General features: G+C 48.0%; 3 protein-coding genes across 3 annotated transcripts; 1 reads left to right on the top strand and 2 right to left on the bottom strand.

Annotated features, from left to right (window-relative positions):
• Positions 1-229: 229 nt before the first annotated feature.
• AGABI2DRAFT_219745 (hypothetical protein) lies at positions 230-2,873 on the top strand (the record flags this gene model as incomplete). The annotated part of the gene is made up of 8 exons (XM_006460023.1): positions 230-474; positions 528-590; positions 642-752; positions 803-866; positions 918-1,493; positions 1,550-1,723; positions 1,782-2,763; positions 2,840-2,873. Coding segments are annotated over exons 1-8 (2,175 nt in total), but the record flags the coding sequence as incomplete, so codon positions are not given.
• Positions 2,874-2,910: 37 nt separating this feature from the next.
• Positions 2,911-6,805, bottom strand: AGABI2DRAFT_184583 (hypothetical protein). The gene is made up of 3 exons (XM_006460022.1): positions 6,687-6,805; positions 5,134-6,631; positions 2,911-5,087 (listed from the first exon to the last, which is right to left on the bottom strand). Exons 1-3 carry the CDS (start codon positions 6,730-6,732, stop codon positions 3,758-3,760), a joined length of 2,874 nt encoding a protein of 957 aa, XP_006460085.1. The 5' UTR covers positions 6,733-6,805; the 3' UTR covers positions 2,911-3,757.
• A 54-nt stretch (positions 6,806-6,859) lies between these two features.
• Positions 6,860-13,312, bottom strand: AGABI2DRAFT_184582 (hypothetical protein). Its single transcript, XM_006460021.1, has 22 exons — positions 13,199-13,312; positions 12,444-13,150; positions 12,032-12,392; positions 11,886-11,980; positions 11,546-11,832; positions 11,440-11,473; positions 10,890-11,390; positions 10,781-10,840; positions 9,940-9,977; positions 9,871-9,885; positions 9,612-9,822; positions 9,230-9,561; positions 8,902-9,168; positions 8,703-8,852; positions 8,511-8,650; positions 8,159-8,454; positions 7,955-8,100; positions 7,851-7,903; positions 7,696-7,794; positions 7,553-7,639; positions 7,262-7,502; positions 6,860-7,213 (listed from the first exon to the last, which is right to left on the bottom strand). The coding sequence occupies exons 1-22, from the start codon at positions 13,263-13,265 to the stop codon at positions 6,937-6,939; spliced, it is 4,464 nt and encodes a 1,487-aa protein (XP_006460084.1). The 5' UTR covers positions 13,266-13,312; the 3' UTR covers positions 6,860-6,936.
• Positions 13,313-13,500: the final 188 nt, after the last annotated feature.

The raw sequence follows: 13,500 nt of genomic DNA, 5'->3' as shown, positions 1-13,500 counted from the left end.
TGGATTAGCTTGGATTGGGATTGGAGAGAGCACTGAATGGAACAACACATGGGACCCGTTATGGGTGTTATGTATCGTGAGCGGCTACGGACCAAGCGTGAACCGTGATGGTGAGCCAGAGCGAGTCGCTGTGTGGCGAGACAAGAAGGGGGCCGGAGACGGAAGGCGAGTTGTGGGAGATTGAACTGTAGCCGGGCCGTGCACATGGCTCCTGATCCTCTTCTCTCAGCTCTCACCTCGTCGTCCACTACGGCGTCCTCCTCGCCCTCAGCGTGGGCTCGCCTGCCACTCCCCCTTGTGTATGGCTCGCAGTATACCCGTTTTTATTTTCCTCCTTCTCTCTTTAGCCCTCGCAGATGATATTGCAACCAATACTCCAGTACCCCCGCTCCAGTGGATCAACCTCACCAATCTCCTGCAGGGAAACTCCCCACCTCCACTTAAGGATGCTGCCATAGGATACGATGAAACCAGGTACTTGTTTTTTTTTTGACCTCTCTCTATTCCCTCACAGATCGTCTCCCCAGTCGCTCCATTATTCTATTTGGGGGTGAATCACAAGGCGGCTTTCCACAAGGGCAGACATATTTGTACGTTTTCATCCTCCCGATAAGCTTTTGTTCTCACTCACCCATCCTCAGGCTCAATCTTGACTCTTTAACCTGGGACGTCCCTTCGCCCCCCTCAGGCCTCCACCGAACTCCTCCAGCTAGGAGTGCTGCCCTTGCTGGAGAAGATTTTGCCGCTAGCAAGTATGTCGGTCTCCCCGTCATTTACTCATTTACTCACCTTTACTCCCCAGTCGACGTGCTTTTGTAGTAGTCGGAGGGAAGGGATCTGATGAGAAGGCTCTTTCAGATGTTTGGGTGCGCTTTTTCAGTGTTCTTGGTGCATGCCTGTAGTTCATCTTCAAACAGGCTTTTGACTTCAATAACGAATTTTGGTCCCCCGTATCCGTGTTATCTGGTGGTCCCTCTGCTCGATGGGGTGCTTCGGGTGGCATAGACCCTCGTGTATCCCCATTTCAGGATCCTGTGGTCCCGGGACCGAACAACACTTTTTACATGGCAGGCGGTACAGATGGAGTGACAGCCTCCCCCCTATCTGAAGTGTGGAGGTTGCACCTTTCCGGAACTCTCTCCTCCAATCTTCCAAATAGTACATCCGGCAGTTGGGATCGATTGACAATAGGTTCATTTCCAGCAAGAGTCGGCGATGGAAACACCGTCGTGGGTCAGCAAATCGTTGCCGTGGGCGGCTGTGGTGCAGCTCAAACCAGTGACTCCTGTGCTAGCCAAGATTCCTTCGTGATTAACGTGGCGCGTAATTCCGGAATATCTCCAGCGGCGTGCCCCATCCCGCGGCTCGGTCCTGCAGTGACTCCCAATTTTAATACTTTTACGCCCTCATTCGCTTCTCAGGCCTTCATGGTGCTGGGTACTTTCAATGAATCGTTGTGGAAGGATGATGGTAGCCCTGAAAAGGGTGGAGTAGTACGTGTCCTTTTTGTTGTCATTTTCTCAATATTGGGCAATTAACGCTATACAAGGACGTTCTCGACATTAACACCGGTACTTGGACTCGAGTTATGCCTTCTGGCGATCCAGGAAGCTCTGGGTCGCTGACGTTAGAGACCTTTCCCAGTCCACGTGAAGGTGCATCCATTCTCTCGTACCAGATGGGCCTGGTAGGTTCTTCGCGCAATTCTTCAGCCGACACTATTGTAAGTTGTTCCGTTATACATTCTCATTTGGCTTTGATGCACACACATATACACACAGGTTTTCGGTGGCCGAGATGCAGCCGGGAAATATCTCTCTGAAGTTTGGTTGTTACGCGCGTACAAGGGAGTCATCACTATGTCTGATTCCCAATGGGACGGTTTCGGGAACGGTCGCCTTCAAACCGGTGTTGCGGCTGATGGTCAAGGCGTCAAGATACGATATCTCTCTCAATGTGCATCCCCCCCTATTTCAACTTCAAGTGTAACGCCGTCGAGTTCGTCAGGCCCAGCACCGACGGGCATGACAAGTCCTGGTCCTGCAGTCCTTGAATTCCAAGTATATCGAACGTCTTTATCACACAAGCTACTTGCGGTGCTCTCACTAATCGTAATACAAGTCGCCATGGTTGTTCTTCGGAATTCTATCCCGTTTCCCTTCACTTACATGTTCACGGCGATTGGTATTGGAGGTTATACTTTGGGCGTCACTGGCTTGGCCCTCGCATTCAGCACGATATCCATTGCGCCGAGTCTGGAGAAGCGCTCACTTCCATCACTTCCATCACCTCATTTACGCACGGGTCATGGTCTTGCTGGCCTCGTTTTTTTCGCATGCCTATATGTACTTGTCCCAGTGTGGATGTTTGCGACTGCCACTGCGGAATACCTGCGGGGACCATCTAGAAAACGTTACTCGATGTCAATGGCCGCTGAAGCAGTCGAAGAGAAATCCGAACAGCAGACCACAGGTCCAAGCCTGAGTACCCCTCAAAGTGTACATAACGTTTCTCCACCATCATCACCCCGCCCTCGCACGCAGTCATGGGGCCCTTCCAGTCTATGGAGACGTAGCTTGGAGGCTGGGTTTTCTAGCGATAGCGATTCTGTCACGTCTGGCACGCCGCGTGCATTTGAAGTTGTCAACAGACCGCGTCGCTTCCGCCAATCGAGTGGTGCTACTGCACCAATTGAGGCACCCCGCCCTGCATCAAGGAGTCTCGGCGAAATTGACTGGTTACTTCGACGGCGAAGTCTCAATGCGGTGGTGAGTCGACTGTATATCTCTTTCCTCATCAATCATCTTTAATGCTGTATTTTATTCTTTTCATTTTTTCAGGGAGAGCTTGATTATGCTATCGCACAGGCACAGAACGCACGTCATTCTACACCAGGGACGGCGGATATTTTACTCGTCCCTGAGGATGATCCATCAAATATTCCCGCCAAATTGCCGACTGTCTCACAAATTTGCCTTCACTTATTCATACACGCTTCCATCCTGGGATTGAATGTAGTCGCCCTTGATATGCTTTGGACAAATGCCTCAAAAGTTTTCTTCATCCTCTTCCTCATCTGGATAATTGTTTTCTACGTTTCGATTTTTTTACTTGCTTGGAACTATCGTCCAAGTGTTTCCATTCTTTCCACTCTCTTGTATCGTCTGCGTCAGCCTCCATCAGTCCAGCCCACATCAGAAAAATCATCAACACCCCTTCCAACCTCATCGCCTACTTCACGGCTGACGCCGTTCCAGAATAGTGGGCCATATCTACATCAACCGCCCTATCGTACTGCCGCCACAGATGAGTATTCTGGTTCTCATTTCGGTCCTCGAAGCGTAGAGGCAGAGGAGGATGACGAAGTAGACGAAATCACCAGACAGCGAATCATTGAAGAGGAGATGGATAGGCGCGAAGTTTCTATCGTTACCGTACCCAAACGCAGGCTGTGGGTGGCTAATCCTTCTTAAAGCAATCTTCAGTTTTCAGAGCATTATTTTTTCTTCATTTCCGTGTACACCACTCAAGTGTCGAACGTTAACGATTTGTTGTCGTGTTATGCTAGCTGTATATATGCGTAATTAATTCCATGTGTCGGTATACGCAGAAAGACATGTTGGAGATGGAAGTTGTAGACCCAAAAAAGAATCATTAAAGTGAGTGTCCGATGTCGAATGAATGTAGCTGTAAGCCGAGGGCTTACAGTAGCCAGGAACTAAGCGTAAATGGAAGATAACACTTTACGAGGGATATTTCATCTTTCCCCTTCAACAGCAACATCTCGACGCCACTTATCAACACGGCCAAATTTAGCAGTATCATGAACCGGAGGTGGTGATGGGACAGGGATAGGTGCTTGCATCATCATCATTGGGTTCATCGGATTCATCATGGGACCGGCCATTGATGGAGAAAAGAATCCTGATCCCATCATGGAGGGATTGAAGAACATATTATTATGCAGCTGAGCCTGCATCATCATTTGCTGTTGTCCTTGCGGAAAGAATCCATACTGGGTGCGCCGTTGCTGCTCCGGATGTAAGCCCAGTGGAAGGTCATCTTCATCCCCATCTTCGGCCGGATTGCTGAAACCCGGCGGCATCCTTGATGCACGCAGGCCGAGCGGTTGATCATCATCTTCATCGTCGCTGTTCTTTGGAAGGGGGCCTTTCGCGGATAGCCTGTCAAAGTTTATATCTAGGTGAGAGGACGGTTGCTTGAGCTTTGTGTCATGCAAAAGAGCAGCCAGAGGTTTCTCCTCATCCTCGTCCGAATCGTCATGTTGAAAGGGCTGATTTGGTCGAAGAGACTTGTTCAAAGTCGCAACAAGAGGGAGATCTTCGTTACTGTCTGCATCTGTTGGGCGACGAGGAGTCTGAGCTGAATATCTAGGACCGATTCCAGTCGTGCGACGGGGTCCTACATCCTCTTCATCAGACGAACCAGCATGCCATGCAGGTTGGGAGGTTTGATGATTGGATATGATTGGTTCCTCATCATCACTTTCCTCGTCCTCATCCCCGTCATCATCATCAACGGGTGGCGGGGGAGGCCTCTTCGTTGCCCGCTGGATGGCAGGCAGTACTGGAGGCTCAATAGATACCTTTGCTTTCAAATCTTCCGAGGAAACCAAGGGTTCTGAGAGATGGAGAGCCTGCTGTACCTCTTGTACTTGCTGTGCCTGTTGCACTTTCTTGCCCTTGCGCTTTTTCTTGCCCTTCTTTTCTTCTTTGTGCCGCTCCTCTTCCTCTTCTTTTTTTTTGAGCACTTCGTCCTCGAGCTTTTCCTTGGCTTCCATCTCGCGTAGCTTGGCCATTTCTCGCTCCCACAATTTATCTACACCAAATACCGAACGATTCGACGGACGACCGGACATGGGAGCACTTTGAGGAATCTTATCATCTTCGAATGAGAGCAGCGGTTTGATGTTTCCGGACTGCCTTCGTACAAGTCCTCCTGCTGATCCAGGTGCACTCAAGAATTGAGAGGTCGGACGAGCGAGCGTGGCTGGATCTATGAAGGTACTGCTGCGGTGTATTTCACCGCGAGCCATCATGGAGGGTCGTTGGTCGCCAGTGAAAACTCTGATCAACGGTTAGATACGAAACCAAGGAGGAAAGTAGTGCACACCTTTGCTTGCTTCGCATTTGGGCCTTCCTCGACTCAAGGTCGTCGATAAGGCTTTTACCGTAGAGTTTTCCCGGTGGTCTCTTCGCAGAGGATATTTCAGGAGGGGGCGGTGGTAGGGGAGCCTCCTCTACAAGTTGCTCTTCTGGATATATCTCTATCTGCTCTCCGTCTTCTTTCGCACGTGGAAGGTCTTCGGAATAGGCGTCGAAGTGGCCTTCTACCGCTAGAGTGTTCCTGAACAGTTTTTGTGCCGAAGTAAGATCATTCAGAGGATTGGGAGTGAATGAGTTTGACGCTATGGGAGCTGGCACATCAGAACCCCCAAGCAGAATTGACGTTCGGCGAGCACTTCGAGCGCCTGGAGGTAACGGGGGTCCATCCTTTGAAAGCGTAAAACCATCCCTGACGTGATCGGCTGGCGGGGCTGGCGGGGCTACCGACTGCAGAGGGCTGGGCATTACAAGTACTTTGGGTCGAAGTAAGTCGAGAGTTGTTGAATAACGACGCTCCCTGTACGGATTGTCACCAGCACCAGTCATGACCGAATTCTGGTCATCGTTGACAAGCGCATGAGTGCCCATAGATACATTGGATATCGTTCGCGCGTGCGCGGCATTTTTCGGATCGAAGCGCGATGTCTGCGAAGGAGGTTGGAGAACAAACGGATTATCTTCTTCGGGTAGGACCTCCTCCTCATACGTGGAATGTGGACGGCTCTCTTCCTTGACGTCGGGAAGCAGCATTCGTGAATTCATGCTAGCCATAGAGAACGTACGTTCATGAGGCCTCCGGGGAGATATACTTTCAACTGGTCCAGGGGAAGTAGCGCGGGTGGAACCAGTAGGAAAGGGAACAGCCTGAGGTGATTCTGTTAGGCCTTGCAAGAGGCTTGCTGAATGAGAGCGAGGTCTAGCCAAAAAAGTGCGATTTATATCCATATTGGCAGCGTCAAGAGGAGATCCAATAGAACGTCGACGGCCATCAAATTGGTTGGCCCCTACCACTTCTTCTTGAAAGTCAAGGTTGTTCCCCAGACTTAGAGACCTAGAGTAGCTAATTGCGCGCCTGGGGTTCTGGAGGAACTGCTCGGCCTTCGTTGACGGAACATGGGATCGGACAGTGGTTGTTGGAGGGGCCGTAGCTGCCACAGAGGCGGCTTTCCCTTTCCCTTTCTTCTTCTCCTTTGGCATAAGAGCATCTAACCCCCAAGATGTCAAATCCACCTCTATTTCTTCTTCCGCATCCTCTTCGTCGTTACTATCCGCTCCGAACGGGTTCCGCAAAGCATCAATTGAAGCTCGAGAACGACGAGTTCCCACTGCGGACTCTCGACCGCCAGCACTTCCAGTTTCACTGGGAAGAGAAACCCCAAGGAAGTCACTCTGCCTTGAGGTCATTCGCGGTGGTGCAGCAGGGTTGCGACGCAGGTGAGCGAATATCGCACTATCTTGTGCGGAACGACGAGGCGCATCGGGATTGTCTGGATCATTATCATATTCTATGGAGGGTACAGAGATGAATTCGGGGAAAGTGCAACGAGGCAAGAGAATTACCCAACAATGCCGCAGCTAATTGCAGGCGGGAGAAGGCAGCGGGCATGCTGGGAACAATCTTGTATGTGGTGTTCGGGGTTTCTGAACAAGTGAGGCGAGGAATGGGGAAGAGATGAAGCACAGCGCCAGTTGAGTTGGCGAGGCCAGTCGACGGCTATTTCATCCCTAGTTCTTATGTAATCGTGCTCACATTGAGCGAACAGAATTAATGTATTGACCAGAGATAGAAATACAGCACATCCGTAACTCTTTAAAGCTCATCATGAGCAGCCTCGGTCTGGACAACGGGGAAATCGTCATCGTCTATCTCCTCCATCTCAATGTTTATATCATCCTTCATGTGATCTGGCATAATGACCTTGGGCTTTCCGTCCTCCTCCAAAGCTTTGAGTGCTTCCTCCATGAGTTCTTCTTCAGTTGGAAGTGATGGATCCACAGGAGGTGCAGGTTTGACGGTCTCATCGGTGGGAGCGGTCTCGGATACGCCTAGAGCTCTCCGAAGCACACGGTCAATCTTGAAGAGGAATCTACCGGACTGTTAATCACGCGACCGTCAAATTGTCTGAGGTCCTTACCCATTGCTATTCGGGACTTCAAAACCTGAACGAACAAGAGCGCCATCGATTAGTATAGAGGCAACTTCCCGCAACTCTTCCTCATTTTCAAGATCCCTCTCATCTTCTTCAGCAGGCATATCCTTAATGCGGCGCAAGAGTCCCTCGATAAGGGGTGACCGAGGATTAACCTCAAGGAGCTTGGCCTTGAGGGCATACTCATGAATCATTCCACCGCGATTGACTTGACCACGCGAAGCAGCTAAGAATATGTCACAATTATTCCACGAAAAGGTTTTCAACGAAACTTACTCATCATTCTTTGTACGTTGGCCGTGTAACCACCCGGAGCTGCGACGATTGCGCATGCGCTCTTGACAAGTCGATTTGTGATGACGACTTTGGAGTACCACGTCAGACCTTTCCTTGCTTGATTTTTATTTTAATCAGCTTACCATCCATAACAATGTCTTTGGCTTCCGCCTTCAACCACTCGAGCAACGGCTTGTACTCCTCTGTTAATCTCTTCCGCTCAGCCTTCTCTTCCTCGGGGTCTTGATCTAACGAGTGCTTAGAACACAGTGGTTACAACCATGAGATACCTACAAACCTTCGTCGCCAAATTTTAGATTGGCCTTCGCAACATCTTGGAATGCAAAGCTTCTGTGACAAAGTTTCACTAACTGTTAATCATCAAAATAAGTGAATACCCACTTCCATTCCCGTAAGTTACCAAACATGATCTCGTCGAGGGGCTCAGTGAGAAGGAGTACTTCGTAACCGCGGGCGTCAAGTTTCTCGATGAAAACGCTTTCCGCAAGCTGATTGGCCTCCTTTCCAACTTCAGCGAGGTAAAAGATCTAAACAATGCTTGCAGCATTAGAATTATATTGAACACTATGTGAAGAGAATGTTTACCTGTCTTTGACCTTTCTTCTTGTTTTCGAGATATTGATCAAGCGAAGTAATGTTACGCTGGTTCGTTGCGAATCGGGTAAGTTCTGTAAGTTTATCTCGATTCTTGGTGTCTTCCACAGCACCAAGCTTGAAGATGGAACCATAGACGTCCTGGATTTTTTCGAATTTCTCCGGATCTTCCTCCTCGATCTTTTTCATCAACTGAATGAGGCGCTTCATGATAATGTCCTTAAGCTGTCTGAGGAAACGATTTGACTGAAGTGTCTCTCGCGAAACATTCAACGGAAGATCATCAGCTATGTAAAAGACCATCGATACCTTTGTTTCTTATTTAAATATGAGGAAAACATACCATCAATAACGACCTTGACCCAACTGGCCCATTTTGGCGGGGAATATTCACCGAAATCTGAAGTAATGAAAGTTCGCTTGACCATGAGCTTGACATCTCTAGATCTTTGTTCCAGTGGTTGCTGCCAGTATGACTCATCCCTGTAAGATATCAGCGCCAGCTCCTACTCTCATATATTTTATTTTGACTAACAGGTTTGACGGGATGAAGAGAATCGCTTTGAATGAAACACCAGAACCGAAATCACCCGAAAAGTGCTGCCAGGCTAAAGGAGCCTCATAGTCTTTGAAGAACGATTTATAAAAAGTTTTGTATTCCTCGTCTGAGATGGTCTTGGGGTCACTAGCAAAACAGTAAGTTCAGCTAAATTTAAATGTATGAACTAACTCACCGTGTCCAAATGGGAGGCTGGGCGTTAAGCTGTTCCCATTCATCAACAATGATCGTCTTCATCTTAGGAGCTGGAGGTTCTCGGTCTTCATCTTCGGATACCTCTTCAACAACAGCCTCATCTTCATCTGAATCATCGTCCTGAGATTCTGTAGGTTGTTCCTCCTTGTTTTCAGGCTCCATACTGACATCCTCGTCAGGAACTTCCTTTTCTTTTTGAGTGAACAAATATATGGGAAAGGAAGATGAATATGACGAATGTTTGGAACTACACACATAAAATACCGTGTTCAGCTGGCTTAAAGACGAAAGGACAAGGAAAGTCTCACATGAGGTCTTTGATGTTCTGTTCTTCAAGGTATTCTAAAGCATCGTCATTCAGGTGGAGTGTGATCTCAGTCCCACGACCAAGTGTATTTCCACGGGGATCAGGATAGACTTCAAACATGCTATCATCAGCGGCGGAGCTGAAGACATACTGCTTTGGGTTCGGATTCTTCTTCGATGGCGCAGGAATTGAAGCAACTTCGACACGATCTGCAACCAAGAAACTACTGTAGAAACCGAGACCAAATGCCCCGATGAGGTTGCCTTGTGCACTTATGTCCTCGCCTTCAGCCCGTGCAACAAAATCAGCAGTACCAGATTTGGCGAGGGTTCCCTGTGTAGAGGTCATTGAGTTGTTCGCCATGGAATGCGCAGTGAACACACCAGATTGGTAGTAAGCTCTTCGTCCGACATACCAATTCCAGAGTCGGAAATAACTAGCTTGCCAGTCTTTCCATCCTCGCTTTTCTCAGCTTTGATTGTAATATTCAAAGGATCAGCCCCGCTCCACGCATCTTTATCCGTTAAGCTGGTTATCCGCAGTTTCTCAATAGCATCATTGGCATTAGAAACCAACTCGCGAAGGAAGATTTCTCTTTGAAGACATTAAAAAATGGAATAGAATTCACGTAACAGCACTTGCTTGTGTGAATAAAGACTCAAGAAACACGAATTAGCTGACAACTTGGCCAAACATTGTAGAAGAACACACCTATTAATCACAATTTTTCGCATGCGAGCAACATCACTCTGTAAAGCGCGTGTTAGCCAACCGCAACCGGTTGAGGACGGACCAATCTACCTGGTAGTCGTGTTTAACTTTCGGCGCATCTTCAGCGGCTAGAGTTCTAACAGAAAAAAGGGAGAGAGCAAAGACGAGCGGCTGAAGGGGCTTCATGACAACCTTCGCTTTGGCTTAACTTAGAAGGGAAGGGCCTAGTCTTGCCCTGGTAGCAGGATCAAGGAAAGACGGCAGTGATGAGGCCTGAGGTGTGAATAAATGTTTTTTTAGGGGATGACGTGTCCGTTTCGTGTCCGTTTCCCAAGAGTCGCGTCGCGCATTCGAGAACTCAAAAACCCCGTGACGATTGGTAGCTTCCAAGGGCTCTCGACCCTATATATATAGCACACTGGACATCCACGCGCCAGTCCTCGACTCCAGCCAGTCAACGATCTCCTTGTTGACGTAAGTATTCTGACTTTCAGACGGTCCTACTTATATTGAATTTTTCTCAATTACCTTTATCATAATACGAGCATATCAAAATAATCAAAATATCACAATTACTATCTAAGAATTTCACTAGATTCACAGACTTCCTCTCGGTTTACTTTATCATCTCATCACAAAACCTGGTAGTTGTCAGAACTCTCCTGGTGATCTGTATCATCAAACATATTCTAGTCGTAGCTGGATAAATCAAGCCATTGAATGGAATTATGTTGATCATCGAACGTGAACGGATAGTTTCGGTGCTGCAAGATTCGCTATGTATTCCTGTAGATGGTCCATCAGAACACGAGTGGCCAAAGTGATGAGCGACGTCAGTTACCCGCAACCATTTTTCTCTTTGCTCCGGTATATGATCGAACGTCATATAGCGTTTGTCATTCTGAACACAGAGCTCAGCAATGAGTTTTTCAAGATATGATCAACTCTACCTTCAGAACTTTTTCCATTTCCTCTAAGTCCACCTTCTTCGCTAGCGCTTTCATGTCCACCTTCCCACCTCCGCCTTCTCCCTCATCGTCCCCTGTATCATCAGCCTTAACGCCTCCTTCCACCCCTTCACCGCCAATCTTGGTCAGCCTCCCCCAGAACTCAATGAAAGAATTTTCAGCAAGCATCTCATTGAAAGCAATTTTGGCAGACGTCGTTCTTTCTCTCTGCCATTTGTCATACTCGTGCTCGAGCTGTTCAATGTTGAGACCAAGCTTCGTAGCTGGCAAGGATTTCAGAAGAGACTCAAAAGGCAGCTCGCTAAAAGGTGTCGCCAATAACAATGAGTGAGATTGAAATAAACCATGGAGATTTGCCATATGTTTTTGATGAAGATGTTCAATATGAGAGCGGAATATCTGTAATTGTTGATTGGGCGATAGAGGAGAGTTTCGAAACCTTGGGTCGGTTTTAAGCTGAGGCAGAGCATCATTCCAAGTCATCTAGTTCGAAATAAAATCAGCCACTGCTCGTCTGGCCGTGAACGCGTACCCGTGGATCCCGTAAAGCATCTGTGAGCATACTCCTAATAATGAATGAAGAATCTAGCGTGAACACCTAGCACCTGTTAAATCATATTTTAAAATACAATACGTACTTGTATTCACGTTCGCCTTCCTCTTGATTGATATCCATTCTAGACTGTTCGATGTTTTTCTCGACGAGAGAGAGCTCGGCTTTGATCTTTTGTTCGCGCTCTCTCACTGCTCGTTCCTTTTTTTCCTTCTTGGTAAAAACTGTCGCCTGAGCAGATACCGTTTCATCTTTGTCGCCAAGACATAATTTCGCGGTATCACCCTTGAGAAAGGTGTTAAAGAGCTCTTCTCTTAACGAAGACGATCCAATTGCATCATATCGGGGATCATGCGCCAAATAGTTCTTCACCTATGGTATAAACAGATGAATGTGTGTTGTGAACGCTTCATTCGATGAATCACCTCTTTCCACACAGTGCCTTCATGTATATCCGCCTTGTGCTCTGTCAATAAGAGGAAAAAGCCTGCTTCTGCCTTCTGAGCAGCAGTACGTTTTTCTATTGGACATAAAAAATTAGTTTACAGAGTTTGGTGAGGCAAACACTCACTCTCTCCGAGATCCTTAAGGAACTCACGGAACCGTTTCTCCCTTTCTCTATCATCTCTACCCCAACCGTAGAATCTTCTGTCCTTTTTCCAGGTCTTGCGAAAATCTGACCAGCTTGTCCTCGTACTTTTAACCTCCTGTTCAAGTAGACGACAAAACTCCGTTTTAGGATCCAATGACTGCTTATCTTGCTTAACGCTCAATTCTCTGAGTTCACGAGCACGGTCGCGACAGAATTCGTCAAAAGCCTCCCTTCGCGCAGCGACGGATGGCAACAGGACGTATCGTGGATCATTGACGAATTTTGGCAATGAAGCATCCCAAGGGTGAAGCGGATTAATATCTTTCTCCCTCAATAACGTCTAACATGAGGCTTTAATACGAGCTAGATCGACCATATCATAGATACTGACCTTAAAGAGAGCCTTCGCTTCCTCGATAGACAAATCGACCTTGGCTGGCATATTGATGGACCGTGTAGTCTCGGCGCGTTGAGCTTCAGCTTCCAACTCCCTTTGTTGCTGCTTTTCTGCTTCCTCACGCTTTCTTTCCTCTCCTTGTCGTTGACGCTCCTCCTCTGCTTCTGCTGCTAGTTGAGCCGCAGCCTCACGTTGCCATTCTTCTTCTTCATCCTCCTCTTCATCCTCCTCGCTGTCATCGTCGTTCTTTTCATTGTCGACTCTGGACTTCTTCGCTATTACGAGTTCGTGCAGCGGCGTTTCTTCGTCAGCCTTTCTTTTAACGGTTCCCTTCAACTCATTTTTGATCCTGTCGATTTCTTTTTGCTTGGCCTCATCGCTGCGAGTGGCTTTATCCAACATTTCTTGTCGTGCATTCTGTTCTTCCTCTTCTTCTTGACGCTTCATCACACGAAGCGAATCCACGACACTATCGGGCGCGCTCCAAACACTCTCCCTTTTCGACTTGCTGAAATAAAATATATTGCCCAGATTTGTTTTCACACATAGCCATCCAGTTCCCGGAATTTGCTTTTTCAACAGGGGCTTTTCTTTCTTTCCAATGTAGTTCGCCTGGAGCATAGTATGAAAAGAAGGCACAGGCCGGGCGTATGTGGATTGCAGAGTTTGGCTGTTGTAGTAATATGTCCGACCGCCGGGTGCTACGCCAGTTGAATACCAGACAGAAAATTACAAGTCAACGATCTCACCTAGGTGCTCGGACCATGGTGGTGGCAGAGGCGGGACGGCGAGTGGGAAAGGCGGCGGTACAGACATCAGGATTGGAGAGAAGATCGTGTAAGTGGTGTAAGCTAAGAATAGACTGTGTGTGCCAACCTTGCCTGTTACGCCTATTTCCCAACGTAAATTGTCTGGTGACCCTCCCCCATGATGGGGCGTTCTATCTTGGTTCTTTCGGCCAACGGACTTATGGAACTCGTGGTTAGGACAGGAGTCGGTAAATCATTCCCATAAAGCTCCGACTTTCCTTGTGAATCTCGCCCTTGTGCCT

Source organism: Agaricus bisporus, assembly GCF_000300575.1.
Source record: "Agaricus bisporus var. bisporus H97 unplaced genomic scaffold AGABI2scaffold_4, whole genome shotgun sequence".
Taxonomy (NCBI): domain Eukaryota; kingdom Fungi; phylum Basidiomycota; class Agaricomycetes; order Agaricales; family Agaricaceae; genus Agaricus; species Agaricus bisporus.
The sequence above is the reverse complement of the archived record's forward strand: the minus strand, read 5'-3'. Positions and strand labels throughout refer to the sequence as shown.

Coding starts and splice junctions, on each gene's coding strand:
- AGABI2DRAFT_184583 (XM_006460022.1), bottom strand. CDS start 6,732: ATGCCCGCTGCCTTCTCCCGCCTGCAATTAGCTGCGGCATTGTTGG. Junction 6,632..6,686: donor ATTAGCTGCGGCATTGTTGG/GTAATTCTCTTG, acceptor TACCCTCCATAG/AATATGATAATGATCCAGAC. Junction 5,088..5,133: donor CAAATGCGAAGCAAGCAAAG/GTGTGCACTACT, acceptor ACCGTTGATCAG/AGTTTTCACTGGCGACCAAC.
- AGABI2DRAFT_184582 (XM_006460021.1), bottom strand. CDS start 13,265: ATGTCTGTACCGCCGCCTTTCCCACTCGCCGTCCCGCCTCTGCCACCA. Junction 12,393..12,443: donor AAGCGAAGGCTCTCTTTAAG/GTCAGTATCTAT, acceptor GCCTCATGTTAG/ACGTTATTGAGGGAGAAAGA. Junction 8,651..8,702: donor CTCTTCATCCCGTCAAACCT/GTTAGTCAAAAT, acceptor GATATCTTACAG/GGATGAGTCATACTGGCAGC.